General features: G+C 40.0%; 1 protein-coding gene across 2 annotated transcripts in view; it reads left to right on the forward strand.

Annotated features, from left to right (window-relative positions):
• The window catches only part of LOC124774941 (filamin-C), a 284,171-nt gene that overhangs the window by 143,692 nt on the left and 121,997 nt on the right, over positions 1-18,482 (forward strand). For both annotated transcript variants that reach the window (XM_047249638.1, XM_047249637.1), the window contains exon 18: positions 3,448-3,666. In XM_047249638.1, coding sequence (XP_047105594.1) covers positions 3,448-3,666 — 219 coding nt within the window. The remainder of the gene's footprint in view (positions 1-3,447; positions 3,667-18,482) is intronic.

The following is an 18,482-nucleotide window of genomic DNA, read 5'->3' on the forward strand; positions in this document are numbered from 1 at the left end:
CAGGAGCACCATCATTTTGATACCACATACGTTTACACATTTCCAGCAGGACATTTTCTAGCAATGTTGGCAGATCATTTTGTAGAAACTCGGATGTATTTTGCAGCTGTTTGGGTGCCTTCAATGAAGTGAGGACCAATGAGATGGTTGCAAATTACTCCGCACCATACATTTAAATTCCACATTCGCTGTTGCTCTACCTGTCGAAGTTAGCGAGGATTGTCCATGGACCAGTAATGCATGTCTCGTAAAGTTACTGCACCGTGGTTTGTGAAACCTGCTTCATCGCTAAACAGGTAGAATCGCAACACATTCTCTGTTAATGCCCATTGACAGAAATTCACTTGATTATTAATGTCATATCCATGTAAGTGCTGATGCAGCGACACGTGATATGGGTGAAATTTGTTACGAAGTATGCGCATTACACTATTTTGACTCATTGCACTGCCTCCAGCAATGTCACATGAACTTGTGTGGGTTCACGGCAATGGCAGCCGTCACACAAACTGCACCTGCTTCTCGTGTGATGGATTTGTTATGGACCCATTTGTGTGTTACGACCGTACCTGCTGCATACAATTGTTTTTAGATGTTTTCAAATGTGCGGTGCATACAACTTGCAGGCTGCAGCTGTATTTCGTCTACACTCGCCATAGTATCATCTCTGCCTTTTCAGAGTTAGAATAAACCATTTTCACAGTTCTTACAACACTGTACACCCTATTGTACTTGCGACCTTCTCATGTTCCTACTGTGTATACTTCTGTTCTTACTTGTGTGCAATACACTGTCACAGACGTCTGATAACACAGTGTACTACCGTTACTCTGAGTACAAGGACTAATTGGGACATGCAGTCGCGGAGACAGCCAAACTCGTCAACATCATAGTCTACATAAACATACCCCTACAGATTTTGTTTGTTACAACACACGACTGAACGTCTTTAGGTTTCAGGCATCAACTTTACATTGAAAATAACTTTGGATGCACTTAACATTTTACACTGTAATAAACGGCATTGGTTAAGTATTTTTTAAATTTCCAGTTGTGCCAAAAATAATAACAGGTTTCCATTTAAAAAACATAAATATGTGTTGAAAATCAGAGTTCCGTGCATTTCTCAATGGTTTCTATTAACCAACTGCAACATCGCCTCTCCTCACTTTCGGTCTGTGGATTTGGTTATTCAGTGTTTATTGTGCTTTGGGAGGTGTTTCCAGTGGCAATGTTAGGTGACTCATCCTGTATGTTGAGCGGGCAATGTCAAAAGACCCAGGCTGGTGAACAGGGGTTAACAAGAGGATTGCGAACTTGGACCACTTATTGTCCGAACTGCCCATTTCTGAGCAAAAAATATCCTTTCAGAATGGGAAGAGTTACTCCAAAATGTAATACCATACGACATAAGCAAATGAAAATAAGCAAGACTGATTTTTGTCTCGAACGATCGCTTACTTCAGATACTGTTTGAATAGGTTTGAGCTTTCCACGACAGTTTACTATCTACCTGAACACCTAGAAATTTGAACTGCTGAATTTCACTAATCATATGCCCATTCTGTAAAATTAAAACATTGAATTTTGTTGAATTGTGCGTTAGAAACTGTAAAAACTGAGTCTTACTGTGATTTATCATTTGTTTATTTTCTGCAATCCATGAACTCCTGTCATGAACTGCACCGTTTTAAACAGAGCCAATGTTGCACACAACATCCTTTACTACCAAGCTAGTGTCATCAGCAAACAGAAATATTTTAGAATTACCCGTAGTACTAGAGGGCATATCATTTATATAAATAAGGAACAGGAGTGGCTCCAACACTGATCCCTGGGCCCTGGGGCACCCCCCACTTGACAGTACCCCACTCAGACCCCACATCACAGTCATTCTCAAAACTGTGAATAATGACCTTTTGCTGTCTATTGTTAAAGTAAGAGGTGAACCATTTATGAACTGCTCCCCGTATTCGCGAATGGTCCAACTTCTGGAGCAATATTTTGTGATCAACACAGTCAAATGCCTTTGTTAAATCAAAAAATATACCTTTTGTTTAATCCATCCAGTACCTCGCAGAGAAAAGAGAAATAGCATTTTCAGTTGTTACATGGCTTCTGATAGCGAATTGTGTGATATAAAATGATCAGTTATCCTTACATACACAGCCTTTTCAATAACTTAAGCTAACGCTGATGGCATAGAAATAGGTCTAAATTTTGTACACTGTCCCTCTCTCCCTTTTTATAAAGCAGATTTACTACTACTTTAATGTTCAGGAAACCAACCATTCCTAAAAAAAAAAAATTACAGTACAGTACAGTATAGGGCTAACATGTGCAGCACAGTACTTTAATATTCTGTTAGGCACTCCATCATATCCATGAGAGTCCTTAGTCTACAGTGATTTAATTATTGACTCAATCTCTCCCTTATCAGTATCACAGAGGAGTATTTCAGACATCAATCTCAAAAAGGCATCTTACAAGAGAGTTATATGATTCCTTGTAGAAACTAAGTCTTTATTTAACTCACCAGCAATGCTCAGAAAATGATTGTTAAATACTGTACATATATCTGACTTATCAGTAACAGATATACGTTTACTATGAACTGAAATTATATCGTCGACCTTGTGCTGCTGACCAGACACTTTCTTCACAACTGACCATATTGTTTTAATTTTATCTTGTGAATTAGCTATTGTATATGCATACCACTTACTCTTTGCCTTCCTAATAATATTTTTAAGCACCTTACAATACTGTTTGTAATGGGCTACTGTAGCCTGATTGTGACTGCTCCTAACATTTTGATATAATTCCTGCTTTGCCCTACATGATGGCCTTATCCCACTAGTCAGCCACCCGGGGTGTCTTTAACTGCTAGTTTCCCATTTAGAACATTCTAATGGAAAGCAACTCTCAAAGAGCATGAGAAATCTGTTAAGGAAAGCATTATATTTGTTATCTATGTTATCTGCACTGTAAACATCCTGCCACTATTGTTCCTTGACTAGGTTTAGAAAACCCTTTATTGCTGTTGGATTAACTTTCCTACATAGTTTGTAATTATGTGTGACATTTTTTTTTTAGTACAAAAGCCTTTTAGCGTTAAAGTTTGTGCATCATGGTCTGAAAGGCCATTCACCCTTGTACCAACAGAATGCCCATCTAGTAATGAAGAATGAATAAAAATATTGTCTGTGGCTGTGCTACTGTTCCCCTGCACCCTAGTTGGAAAAAACAGTCTGCATCAGATCACATGAGTTTAGGAGATCTACCAACAGTCTTTTTCTTGCACAATCATATAGAAAATTAATATTGAAGTCACCACATATAACATTTTTTGGTGTACAAGACATATTTTCGGTGTGTGTTTGTAAGCATTTGTTTTTTACATTGGGAATTTTGTGATGATTGTTACAAGATATCAACTGTCCACAGGTCCTTCAGGCACTACTGTTCCATGTTATGTAAAGAGGCTCCCGAGTGGCCAGTGGCGTGCAGAGTATCGTCCACAGCATGTCGGACTCCACACTATTGCTGTTCGTCATCAGGGACTACCTACAGGACAAACTCTCTCTCTCGAAGTCTTTGATCCCCGACAAGCACATGTTATTGAAATGGAAGAAGCATTCTGTCACAGGGCTGCAACATTCAAAGGTATGCAGTAAAATGTGGTGTAACTGGCTTGTATTAAATATTGCCTGTAATCCAGACATTATATTTTACAAAATTGCTTGTTGTGGTTTAGTCCCTGTGATAATAAATTGATGGCGTCTTGCATAACAAAAACAAAGATGTCCCAGAATAAAAAAATTATGAAACTGAAGAACTGAAGGCAATGGAAAGGACAGATGTGCAAAAATTACTGAAATAAGGTTGTGTTGCTCTCTCTTTCAAACACTGAAGAACAGTTTTATAGTTCAGCATATCATTATGAAGAAATAATTCTTTGAAACTCTTTGTATCTGTTGCACTGCTACAGAAAACATGAAACGTGATCATTTGTATAATGTAGAAACGTCACTTTACTGGTGCTACTATTTTAATAGTTGACATGGGACTTTCTTTCTTTGTAATTACTGGAAAATTTTGCTTCAAACAGTTGTCTGTGTAGGAAATTCATGCAAAACATGGTGATTTAAAAATCAAAAATAGAAAGAGACCATCTAGCACTGTCATCTCTATATGAAAGCAATAAATGAAATTTTATTTCCCAAAATGAAATAATACTCAAACTGTTTTCGACAAATGATCTGTAGCTGTTAGCTGATCTTGAAGGATGTGTTTGCACGCACTTTTTAATGCTTAAATTATTGGCAGACACACTACATATGCATTTCTACAGTACCACACTTCTGAAAATGTCATACACTCATTTCTATTTTGTAAAGTTGGAGATATTGTTTGTGGAAGTTTTTTGACTGCGCAGAGGTGTGTTTGTCATTTACCAGTAGCTGTTGTCGGGATTTGTGAAAGGAATAGACTAGAAGCTATTTATCATGGTGTTTGAAAGCAAACTGTTCTTGTATGTAGGGTGTACTGCGGTAATACGTAAGTAGCAGTATATTCTGATGTGCATTAGTAGCATTAATGTCAGTTCTCTCTCTCTCTCTCTCTCTCTCTCTCTCTCTCTCTCTCTCTCTCTCTATGCCCCCCCCCTTTTTCTCTCCCCATCCCCCCCCCCCCCTCTTCCTCCAGTTTTTCACAGTGCTTATGAATACTACAATGTTCAGTTCAGTCAGGTGATGTGTAATCCATAATTTATTCATTCTTAATGCTGACAATTTGAATAGATTCATTATTAAAAACAATGTTGTCACTCACTCTTGGATTGAATAATGCTATCAAGATTATCAAAGATCACTTTTACACTGTGCCACTTTCTTAAACATGGAAAATTTGTTGCAGTTATGTTGGTTTTTCATCTTTAAAGTTAGTTCACAGTTGGAGTCTTTTTGAACTTACGTGACTAACCTGTACTAATACATAAAAGTGCGGCTGTGCCTGTGTACGTGTTAATCTCATCTAAAATACTTTCGTTGAAATTGTGCATTCACATAGCTAATATGTCTGGCTGACAGGCACATCTATTCCAGTGTCAAATTGTTTGCAGTTTTGAAATGACAGCTATCTGTATGATGTCACTACTAATTTTCAACCAAAAATAAGGAAACTGGCAGATTTCTGCCAATTGTCTGACATTTCCAGGATTGCAACAACTGGATCTCCAAATGAAGTCTCTGTCCTGTCGGTTCCTCGACATACCCAAAGAATGCAGTGAGGTTCCCAAACAGACCTTGAGACATAGTTTCGACCGAGGGGCTCACGGCTCTTCTGTTAGTACGCACGTGGCGAGTGTCGGGCACCGAGCTATTGCAGCACGTACTGCTTCCTTTCTTGTGTCCAACTACCCTACTTTATCTGGGTATCCCCTCAGTTCTGCTTTCCTTTCTCGACATATCCATTCACTTACTTTACATCACCTCTCGGATGAAATAACCTTCGGTTCCCTTCTGGGTTTGACCTAGATGTTCAAAAATTTTCTGTAGTGTGGATCGACTGGGGAAGAACACCTCAGATAATACCTCCTGCGTGCAGTGTTATCGTCTGTACACAATAACTGCATATACTCGTATATGGAATAAAGAGGCAATGCGGTAGCCAATCTGACGTAGTGGGGTCATTATGTACCTTTCGGTAGAGGCCTCTGACACCACAGATATCTCACTGCCGACACCTGAACTGCCAGCTCCCCGTGCGTGCCGAGGAGGTGACATTTCCTTGGCCGGGTGGCTGTCGATCGGGGTAGGTGGCGTCGCTTTGGGGTGGACATTTTGCGTATGAAATGCATCGTGAAAACTACAGCCATTTTTATCCATCTTATCTCATCATGCAGGTATAGAAACAAGACTAGAGGGCCAAGGCAGTCGGGACACTTTATTCAATAACTGGTATGTACTCAAACAGGTGGAGATACTTTTAGTGCAACACCATTATTTTTTGTGGAACACACTGAAGATAAATTTGTAGATGTTGACAATATTAGCAAAAGAATAGATTGCTAATTACAATAAAGATGACCTCACAAGTTGCAGTCCGGCAAAACAAAAAGACTGTTACACATAATTGCTTTTGACTAAAGCCTTCTTCAGCATAGAAAATACATACACACACACATTCAAGCACATCTCATGCACACATGAATGCATGAGATGTGCTAGCTTGTGTGTGTGTGTGTGTGTGTGTGTGTGTGTGTGTGTGTGTGTGTGTGTGTTTTTTCTATGCTGGAGAAGGCTATAATGTGTAACAGTCTTTTTGTTGTGCCAGTCTGCAACTCAGTGGGTCATCTGTAAGGTGACTGGAAGTATATCTTTTTCCAAATATTGTTGATATTCCAACCTGGAGTTTCCATTCTTTCATTTGGTAGAAGTTGAATCAAATGGAAAAATGCACAATGGATTGTTACTGATTAAAACTTACTCTGCTGCACAATCTACAGCTCTTCAGGCAGATGACTGTGTGACTGAATATGATATTCTATAGATACCTTACACTCCAGACAGATGAGGAGCTATAGGCTAATCTCAAACGGCAATATGTACATTGTGTCTGGTGTGTACCAAAAGGCCCCGAGGATAATTGAATAGATATAGGTGATTTAATTTTAGCCCGTGTAGGAAACGGCCACCCAGAAAAAGTTAGTCGTGTCGAACTAGTGTAATGGTAAACCTCACATTCCACCACACATAATGTAATTCAGGTGCTCACATTTTGGTCACACATCGTCCCACAGCGTGGCGGACCCAAAGCATGGAAACTGCAGATCGTCACTCCACAAAGGTAGTCCTCGTGAATTACCACTTTTCTTTGTCAGTTGTACAAACACCGTCCTCCTCGTTCACCATTTTGCCCAGTCTTTAAGGAAGAAAAGAAGATATGAGAACATTAAATCTTGACTGCCTGCCACGAACCGAGGCACGAAAAAATTATGAACTCTTACATCTTGTCGATAAGATTTCCAGTTACTTGAAAGTCATAGCCGACACCCTCCCCTATCTCAGTGTTGTTCAAACCAAATCTTCCACATCCTCTTCTCTAGTTTTTTCTGTGGCACCATCTTTGTGAACCACTTTTTGCACCTGGCTGGTGGAGCAACCTACTCCTCTGGCATCTGCCGGTAACAGGGCTCCCTTGTCGGGATCCCTCTGCATTGAAACTGGCAGATTAGAGGCCAGAACCGATGCACATTGATTTTGTTCCATCTCAATTGGTGACAGGCAGTGTTTTTGGGTGTGACTGGTCCTTCTGGCCTCTTCGTGCATAAGCTGGAAGTCTGTTATGTAATCATTCAGTAGAACTGTAATGAATATTACTGTCACCTGTGCTTACTAAAACACCTTATTTCCACCTATTCTGCACTTTTTCTCAGCCTATAAAAGAGGCACTTCTGAACAAATGGATTCCCATTCACACTACATTGGAAGCAATAGTGATGCACATGGAAACAGTTTCAGTGACCACAATTTTCAGTGTTAACATAGCTCACCGGAGCCCACATCCTGACCCTGAATTGACCACCTTAATCCAAAAACTCCCTCCTCCCTCCCAACCCTTTCCTCCTACTTGGAGACTTGAGTGCACACCACCCTGGTGGGGCAGGGGGAGGAGGGGGGAGTACCACTTTGTCTATTAGAGGCCTTCTGATTGACCATTGACCAGCTTTTTATTGACTGATGTCTCTCCTCAGTGGCGGAACTCCAAACCACTTTACTTCCACCTACAGGACCTTATCAGCTAACAATCTCTTTCCAGTCTCGTAGCTTCACCACACAATCTCCCGCACCATTGAAATTGCCTTTTCCCTTTCCCCAGGTTGCCTCCATCATAGCTTCACCACACAATCACTCGCATCGTTAAAACAGCCTTTCCCCTTTCCACAGGTTGCCTCCATTTCTGGCTGGTGCCATTGTGGAACAAATACATTGCAGTAGCTGTTTAGGGTTGCTGAAGGGCCCTGCAACATTTCAAGTGCATCCTTCACAGACTAACTTTCTACTGTGAAGTGACTTTGTGGTAAGGTTCGCTATCTAATTAAATGCAACAAAGACTGGTGGGAACACTATGTCTCTGTGAGAGCCTCATAAGCCAGTGCGGGCCAGTCCCTGTAATCTTCTGAGCTGCTAAAGATCCACAAATGTATCAGGTCTCTCCTCTGTAGTGACACATCAACTCTCGTTGACCACCTTGAGACCCGCTTTGTGACAGCATAGGCATTCCTTCCTTACGTGGCTACCTTGCACACATGCAAGTGATAAATTGAAGACAACCCCTTCTCATTCACCCCTTACTAAGCTGAATTATGTAATGAGCCTTTCGCTGTCGGGCTCTTGCACCATCTCACAATATGGCCCTAGACCCTGTTTCATTCACAATAAGATTAAACAAAGTTTGAATGCCATCCAACGGCTTCATCTCCTCAGGTTCTTCAACTGTATTTGGCTTGAAGGTATCTTCCCTTCGCATTGGTGAGATGGTATCATCATTGCTATCATTAAGCCAGGTAAAAACCTAGTATCCATTGACAGTTACCAGTGATTAGCTTCACTGACGTGTTCTGTGAAATGCTCGAAAGAAAATGGTCACCTGCCGATTGTGCTCAGTTTTCGAATCTAGGTGCCTTTTGTCATCCTATCTGTGTAGTTTCCAGGAGGGATGATCCACAGCTGACCATCTACTTAGGTTTGAAATGGTAATCCGACAGCCTTTTCAAAACCCAACACCTGATTCCAGTCCTTTTTGGCTTGCACAAGGCATATGACACTGCCTGGTGCCATCACATTTTACTACCCTCCATGACAGTAGCTTTTGAGACACACTTTTGATTTTTATTTGTCAGTTTTTATCACACCAGTTGTTCGAGATTAGAGTTGAAACTTCAACCAGCATTCTGTGTGACCAAGAGAACAGCATCTCACAGGGCTCTGTCCCGAGTGTCTCACTCTTCATCACCATAAATGGGATAGTGACCTCTGTTTGGCTACTGGTCACCCGTGAGCTGTATGTCAACAAGTTTTCCATTTGGTACAGCTCCCACTCAGTTGCCTTGACAGAATGGCAGCTCCAAAGAGCCATCTGATGGGCCTTTGCAAGACCGTTTCCAATGATTTACAATTCTCTCCTGCACAAGTGCGTTCGAGCATTTCTGTCATCGTACTACAATCCACCCTGACCCAGAACACTATTTTGGTACGCAGCAGTTGGCTGTTGTTGTACAGTCCCATTTTCTGGACCTCCTTTTGATAAAAAGTTGACTGTGCTGCCCATGTTTGTTATCTAAAGGCTAGCAGCATGCAAAAGCTTAATGCTTTCATTTATTGCTCACACCTCTCGAGGTGCAAATCGTGACACTCTTCTCTATATCTGAGCTCTGGTCAACTCCTGCTTGTATAATGGGTGCCAGGACTTTGGCTCAGAGGCACCTTCAGCTTTGAGTTGGTAGACCCATCAGTCATTGTGGTGCTAAGAGTTGCCATTGTTGCCTACCACAATAGACCTATAGACAATCTCCTTGGCTCCTTGCCTTCCCTCTTCAGTTCTGGTGGTACCAAGTCTCTTTCTCCTACGCCATTGCCATTCAACAGTTTCCTGATCGTCCAACGTATCCTATTCTTTTTGCACGGGGGGCATTGACCCCAACACCCGCCCATAGGTAGGGTTGCCAATTGGATTGTGCCTCACAGCCCTCTGCTGAGACCTTTGCCTTTCTCCTTAGACTGTACTTCCCGTTTTGCCTTGTGCACCTCCCTCGGGTTGGTACCTGGATCACAAATTAGGACCAATCTAAAAGGTGCAGATGAAAAAAAGTTCAGTGACAGGACTTGGAAAATAAGGGAAACAATAATTACAAACAGAATACCTTTACTGCCCTTCAGAGGAGTCACCATTGGCTACAACATACTTCTGACATCAGTTATAAAGCTGTCAGAAACTGTCCACTAACCCTTCTTATGGAACTTTTATTCTTTGGGACCTAAATAGGTCTTTTAATGACATGATTATTATGAATCACAGCCAGATACATTGTTCTGTAAATTGGTTATATTTTATATAATTCATGATTAGCCCATGAGTACAACTAGGAGAAAGTAATAATTCTAAAAAAGACAAGACATGACAGCAATGATGTTACATGTAATGTATAAACACCTAATGATGTATTATAGCTTTACAGGTCATAGTTACATGACCATTATGTTAAAACCATCCCTTATTTATGTATTTACAGTGGGTCTGACAATGGCAATATGCCGAAATGGGCTTATCATGAATAATATAAAATATAAACAATTTTTATAGCAGTGTAGCTAACTGTTATTCGTAACAACTTCTTCCAGAGTCGCTCGAAGCACCAGGATCATGTGTTGGATATGTACAACATGTGTGAATGTTTGTGAACCATAGTGCTTATTCTATTTTTCCTTATCTTCAACTCCCATTCATAAAGACAGCCGCTGATAATCCACAAGCATCTGTCACATTTCTTCAGTGTTATCTAGGATTGTGCCATCTCCTAAATTTCAAAAAAATATTTATGTGTTATTGAGAAATATCCAAAAAAACTTTGTTGCGTAGTAAAGCCCAGCCGTGGATTCCAAGACTGCTGTGCACAGTAAATGGCTGTAACGTTTATGATGTGTTCCTAAGACCTCAATCTTGAACAAATCTGAATATTTTGTTCATATCTCGATCTGTGTCCAAGGTATAGAGGCTCAAATTTATCCTACTTGTACACATGAAATATGTACATGAAATATGTATGTAAAATACTGTTTGAGAAGAAAATGTAGTTTAAAAAGTGACTTAGCATGGAGAAATATGCTGTAAACTGTTGTAGTTGTCATCTGGGAACACTGTGTTATTGTACTGAAGCACATGTAAAATTGTTTTGCGTGTAAAATCTGGTCCAAGGTGTAAAATGAGTTTTGAGTTATTTCAGTTACACATAAGTAAATTACCTAAATTTTACTGATCAATACATTTATGTTTGTATGAGTGACTTCTATGCTGCAGCAGGGAAAAGAAGGGAACCAGTGGAAAAATGCTCCTATCAAAACACAAAAAATATAATGTTCCTGTTTATTTAAAAGACTCTGACTGAAAAGTGAAGTACCAGCTGCCTCATTCTACTTTCCTCAGCACCTATTGAATTTTTTCCAAACATTTTGCCATGTGAACATACTCACACTTTTTTATGTGGACAGAGAAGAAGACAGTGGCTGAGGCAAAGAGATGGACAAGTAATAAATGTTAGAAGATAGTAGACATTGGTTGTGTTATAGAAAGAGTGAAGGAGACACTGGCAGTATGAGAGAGAGGGACACAGTGGGAGTGGAACATAGTTGTCAGTGACACAGTGCTGGGATGTGGGGAGGGGGATAAAGAGAAGGAATAAGTGGATGAGACCCAATGATAACGAGAGGCAGAGTATATGACAGTCACAATGAGGAAGAGAGAGAGAGAGTGTCCAAGAGAACAGACAGCAGCAGTGGGAGGAAAGGAAGGAGAGATTACCAGTAAGAGAATGAGAGGGAGACACTGACAGTGAGAAGAGACTGTTGTAGTATGACAGAACGAGGGAGACTGTGGCTGTAACACAGGAGAAAAACGATAATAACAAAGATTAGGGCTGAATGAGTGAGTGACATAGGGCAACTGGAAGTGGGCGGTGATGAACGACTTACAGTGATGAACTTGTGGGTGTGAGTTAGTTACAGTTAGAGGAGCTTGTGGGAGTATGTGTATGTTAAAAACAGCGGTTATGTTTACATGCCAAAATTTTTGGGAAAATTCTAAATGGTGCTGAGGAAGGTAGAATGAGACAGCTGGTATGGTACTCCACTTTTCAGTCAGAGTCTTTTAAATAATCATGAACATGTCACATGTTTTGTTCGCTTATAGGGGCATTTTTCTGCTGGTTAATTATTTTTGTGAATAATTAATAAGCTGTACAACTGATTCCAGAAATGTGTTGTAACTAATGGTGGCTGCTTTCAAGGCCAGTAAAGGTATTTTGTTTGCAACTCCTTTTTCCTTTTTTTCTGATACCATTCACCAAACTTTAGAGATGCAACTTCAGATTCAAAGTCCTAAAGTGTGTCGCCCCAATGCCTTTCAGTATTTTTTCCTTTAGTTCTTCTGGAATTTCAGGAGATGGCTCAAAAATGGTGGCTAAGACAGGATATACTTATACGTCTCCTGCCAGTCAGGAATACCAATCATCGCCAGGAACGTGTTTTAATGATGGAGTTGCTAGTTGCCTAACAGAGCCCTCTATTTTATTAAATGAGCCTCCCTTGTCTGCCCTTTAATCATCGCCAGAAATGTGTGTTAATGGTGGAGCTGCTAGCCACTAACAGAGCCCTGCTTTTGCATCAAAGGGACCTCTCTTGTCTGCCCTTTAATCTGCAGTGATTCAGTGAGAAGTCCCCAGACCATTGACAGAAGTTTCTCTTGTTACCCTGCAGTCTTGCTATTCATGACCTTCTCACGGAACTTCGCTGCCATCCTGCTTGGTTGGCTTTCTCTGGGATTAAAATTGTGTGGGTATCCCAGAGAATGAACTGGCCAACCATTTGGTTAGGGGAGCAATTACTTGCCCCAAATTTGTTTGACAAATTCGTGAGACCAAATAAGGCTTCTGCTCACTCGAAGATGGAGCAATATGTGACGGGCTTCTGCCCCTCTGATACACTCTGTACTATCAAGGAGACTGCTGTTGCATGGTGCTCCTCCAACTGAGCCTCCCAGAAAGAACTCACCATCCTGTGTCACCTCTGTGTTGGTCATACCAAAATCAAATTTAGTATCAAACTTGGAAATCAAATTTAGTATCAAACTTATCATTTAAATGTTGCGTATTCTCAGTTAACTGATGTTGCATACTCGCCATGAATTTAATATCATCATCATCTTTAAGCTCTGTAACATTTGATGTATGATTCACACTTTCCTAAGTAACTTTGGTATTTATAGACTCCTGTATATTACTATTTTTATTTGTACTTGAGTCTGCTTATACTGTCACCTTGACATCAATGATATTACTATCACATAAATTATGTGATTGCTGTCCTACATTTATTACATTTGGGACTCTTTCACCAAGATTTTCCTCGCTCAAATTATGTGATTGCTGGTCCATAATCGGTTCCCTAGTTACCACCTCATGACGATTATATCCACTTTCACTCCCCTCACCTGTCACTTCCAAACTCTGGATTGCACTCCTTGTTCGAGTGTAGATTTTCCGTAATATCTTCAAACACGGTTAAAATATCAATATCGACTCAAAATATACTTTCACCAACCAAAGAACTTTATTTTTTACTCTGTCTATCCTGCTCATACCTGTGAGTATCTCACATTAGCTGTGAGTACTTATCCTTTCCAATGGGTCGAAGTTCGTGCCTTGGGCCTGAAGTTGTTAGTATACCCTTTTCAAGCCCCAAGTTGCCACGCTAAATATACTGATGCCTCTTCTTTAGTCTTCTTCTTCTTCTTCTTCTTCTTCTTCTTCTTCTTCATCCTGGATTCTTGAGGTCTCTTGTGAAGAAACATGATACATCAAGTTCCGTAGTGGTGTAGGACAATCAATGAAGTTACACAACAGTTAATAATTTAACTTTTTAAACTGCCGGTTTATTGGCATTTATGGAAAGAAAAACACTCTCATACTCTACATCTACATGATTACTCTACAATTCACACTCAAGTGCCTGGCAAGGGTTCATTGAACCATTTTCATACTACTTCTCTACCATTCCACTCTCGAATGGCACGTGGGAAAAAGCAACACCTAAATCTTTCCGTTCGAGCTCTGATTTCTCTTATTTTATTATGATGATAATTTCTCCCTTTGTAGGTGGGTGTCAACAAAATATTTTCGCATTTGGAAGAGAAAGTTGGTGATTGAAATTTCATAAATAGATCTCACCGCAAAGAAAACAGCCTTTGTTTCAGTGACTGCCACCCCAACTCGTGTGTCATATCAGTGACACTCGCCCCTATTGCGCGATAACATGAAACGAGCTGACCTTCTTTGCACTTTTTCGATGTCCTCTATCAATCCTACCTGGTAAGGATCACACATCGTGCAGCAATATTCCAGCAGAGGATGGACAAGTCTAATGTAGGCTGTCTTTTTAGTGGCTTTGTTGCATCGTCTAAGTATTCTGCCAACGAAGTGCAGTCTTTATTTCGCCTTCCCCACAATATTAAGTATGTGGTCTTTCCAATTTAAGTTCCTAGTAATTGTAATTCCTAGGTATTTAGTCGAATTGACATTCCTTAGATTTGTGCGATGTATCATATACCCATAATTTATCGAATTTCTTTTACAACCCATGTGGGTGACATCACACTTTTTGCACCATACAGAAATTCCCGCTCGATCATTTTGTTACTGGAATTGATTGTCTGATGATTTTACTAGATGGTAAATTACAGCACCCTCTGCAAACAATCTAAGGGGGCCTACTCAGATTATCACCTAGATCATATATGCAAATCAGGAACAGCAGAGGACCTACGACACTACTTTGCGGAATGCCAGATATCACTTCTGTTCTATTCAAACAAATTTCGAGCTTGCAGCCAGTCATCGTGCAATACTTCGCACGAAATTTCAACTGGGCACCTGCCAGTCATCTTGAGGTGAGCCATTGCAGACTGGCAAAAATGTCCTCCGTTCCAGAATATATAGCATGCTGTGAAATATCATGCGAGGTATTGAACGACGACCGTCTGCAAGCCCGAAATTTGTTTGAACAGTCAATTCGCCAAGAAAATTTTAAAATTCACTTCTGTTCTACTCAATGATTTACCGTCTGTCACTACCAAATGTGACCTCTCTGAGAGGAAATCGTGAATCCAGTCACACAACTGCGACAATAATCCATATGCATGCAATTTGATTAATAGTCACTTGTGAGGAACGGTATCAAAAGCCTTCTGGAAATCTAGGAATATGGAATCGACCTGAGATTCCTTGTCGACAGCACTCATTACTTCATGGGAATAAAGAGCTAGCTGTGTTGCACAAAAACGATATTTTCTGAATCTATGTTCGTTTTGTATCAATAAGTCATTTTCTTGAAGGTGGTTCATAATATTAGAGTACACTATATGCTCAAAATCCCACTGCAGGTTGAGGTCAGTGATATGGGTCTGTAATTCAATGGGTTACTCCTATTTCCTTTCTCGAATATTGGTGTAACCTGTGCTACTTTCCACTTTTTAGGATCAGACCTTTCGTCAAGTGAGCGGTTGTATATGATTGCTATGAAAGGCACTATTGTGTCTGCGTACTCTGAAAGGAACCTGATTGGTATACCATCTGGATTAGAAGACTTGCCTTTCTTAAGTGATTTGAGTTCTTTCGCAATACCTAAAATATGTACTTTTATGTCACTCATGCTAACAGCTGTTCTGATTTCGAAATCTGGAATATTTCCTCTCATGCGGTCAGCAAACTTTGTGTAACATTTTGTGTGTGTAATGGGCCTTAATATGTCGCAAATCGTTCTAATGAATTAATTAAGCTGCTCTACAGTGCTGCTTGGCAATGTAATAAACAAGGTGATAGGTGTCTCAATTAAAACTGGACCTCGATATTTTGAATAAATTTTCGATTCATTTTTTGTCAAAATCAGCACTTGTCTCAAAATTAATTTTCAACTTTGTGCATTAAGTCCAAACGCATTTGTAAGTATTGTACACAATTTACTGGACAGCCCAATCACACACTGGCATGTAACGTATTTGAAATCGAGCGCGCAGGTTTCAGTTTTCCCTAATGGGCTAAACGACTCTTTTGTAATAATGTGATGTGTGTGTATCACGTAAAGTTTAAATGAAACTTGCTTTACTCTCCATTCGGTTCAAGATCACAAAATAAAATTCACCACATAGGTCAGCAAACTGTACATGTGCAGTTTTAGCACTGTAATTGATAACTTGTCTCAGAGTGAAAGCCACATACAAATTCACACTTTTTTTATGCATACAAAATTCAAAACACCTTTATATGAAGCAAATAAATTATGGCATGTAATTACTAATTAAACATTTCTGATTCTGAATAAACTTGAAGAATATGTATTTTATAATCAATAAAATTTTATCGTCTGAGAGAAATTATTAGTTTGCTAAAGCAGATTCAGATTACAATCAACTCGTGTCTGGACGATGATGTCACAATTCGACACTTGCTTGGAATGAATGAAATACCTTTACTGAAAAATACTGTCTGTTGAGTAATTTACTGACATTTATAAGAAATCTGGTGCCCCTTTCATCGCTAACCGTCCGAGTGGTAGCCGCACCTGACAGCACATAACTTCGGTGATGTGATGGGAACTGGTGTTACCACTGTAACGAGACTGTTGGCTTCATTCCTCTTTTACTCTGTTTTAGTTGTTTTTCATGTTATAGGTGGCACTCTGTTGAAGAGTGAATGCCCTTTAATGCCTTCACTGCAGTGGATCAGGGGTGGGGCAGCTATGGGTGGGATGACTCCTTTCGTGTGTAGAGCCTCGGGGGCTCCCACTGTCCATGTGGCGAGCATTACATTTGTAGCCTTCTCACCTTTACTGATCCGAATCTTTCGACTGGAGGCATTCTTTGTTTTGCATCTGTCTGTGTTGTTATTGTGTTAGTGAGGGTTGGATGCAGGTGTGGTTTCTCTCTCCGTAGATGAGCCCAGAGAATCCCTCACCTGCTCTGACGTATGTACTGGCCCAATACAAACATTTCTCAGTAACTTATTTATCAACTCTGTCATTACGATTGCCTTCAGTGACTTCAGTTTAATGCTCCTATGTACTTTGATCATCGGAACACATTCGTGACAAATGTCACTGGGTGAAGTACCTCCGTGCTGAGGGGCTGCTTATCTCACTGTTTAATCCCTTAAACCCCAACCGACCGTGTCACTGAGGTGACACGATATGTGATGTTACACGTGATATGATGCAGAAGCCACACATACATTGGTGGAGTGCATAAAACTATAGTTGAAATGAGTTAACTGGTTGACATTGGGACTACAGTAACACAGTGGCTACAAGATTCCCTCATTTCGTCTGGTGCAACACGAGTGCTGGTTGCTCCTTGCAGTTACATCATACAGTATCTGGGAAGGGAAATTTCAAGTCATCTGGTGTATTTTATGTAGATGAAGCAATGCTGCATCCATCTGTGTAGTTGGTACTCAATAAAACTTCCAACTTTTCGCATACAGAATTAAAAACCACTCTTTTGGGATTGGTACGTGTTCTGTGCTTTGCAGCATTTCTCACTCAGTTTTGAGGAAACGGTTCGGTAATTTGTTTTTTAGTCTGATACCACAGTTTGCTAATGAACTGGTTTTTGCTTGCTGTTGTCCATAGTAATGGTAGTAATCTAGAATTACATAAAATAAAGGACATATTTTGAAAAGTTTGGAGTAAAAAATGTAGTCGCTGACCAGTTTACATTTGGTGTATTTTAGGTGATACAATGCTGTGTACCAAATGTAGCCAGTGTATCGAAATTGTGTTTCGTACTCGAAGTAGAGCTATTGCTTTCCAGGTTTGAGTACCATATTCACCCAAATGTATGCCACACACCAGAAATGAGACTTGAGAGGGGGATTTACCCCCATTTCGAGCCACATTTAAAAATGAAATGAAATATAGCTTATCATATGGTGGATAAATTATAAAGTGGCCCCATCTCTCAGGGATTTGCAGTGAGTAGTACATATTTGTAGTAATTTGCATGGAATTAAATTTAACCTGTTGGACACTTTGCGATTACTGTCAATTGCAAACACTTACAGCAGTGAGAATTCCCGATATCTATCAAAATATTCCAAGCAGAACTAGGGCAGCTAAGACTTGTATAGAGTGTACCACAACACATGTTCAAGTTGCATGTCTGTCTGTCTGTATCACATGAATATCATCCAAATTTTTTTTTTTTTTTTCTTTCAATGAAATAGTGTTTTCATCCAAGGAAGCTTAGGCTTCACAGATTATTGTACCTGATTTAAAGAAAATAAACTGGATGTAGAGAAAACCATGTATTCAAGACATTGATTTGTTTTGTCTCTGGTAGAGGTTAGCTAAGGTACTTTATAAGATCGATATTTTTAAAATTTTAAACAATATAAGTTGTCTGCACAGAATCATTTCCAACGTAAGTTAGCCATACAAAGTGTGAACTGTAAGTATTGTCATTATTGCAGAAAATGTTTTTCCTACAATGCCTCCCCTGTCTGTCAATGTTGTTCGACAAACAAGTTAGGTCACGGCTGCCTAGAATACAGGTTGCCATAATTAGGAACTACACGGAGCTGGACTGCGAGTGGTGACGAAACAGGTGAGTCTTGCTGCACTGCATACGTGAACACAGTTTGGATTTATAGTTACTTT

Source organism: Schistocerca piceifrons, chromosome 2, assembly GCF_021461385.2.
Source record: "Schistocerca piceifrons isolate TAMUIC-IGC-003096 chromosome 2, iqSchPice1.1, whole genome shotgun sequence".
Taxonomy (NCBI): Eukaryota; Metazoa; Arthropoda; class Insecta; order Orthoptera; family Acrididae; genus Schistocerca; species Schistocerca piceifrons.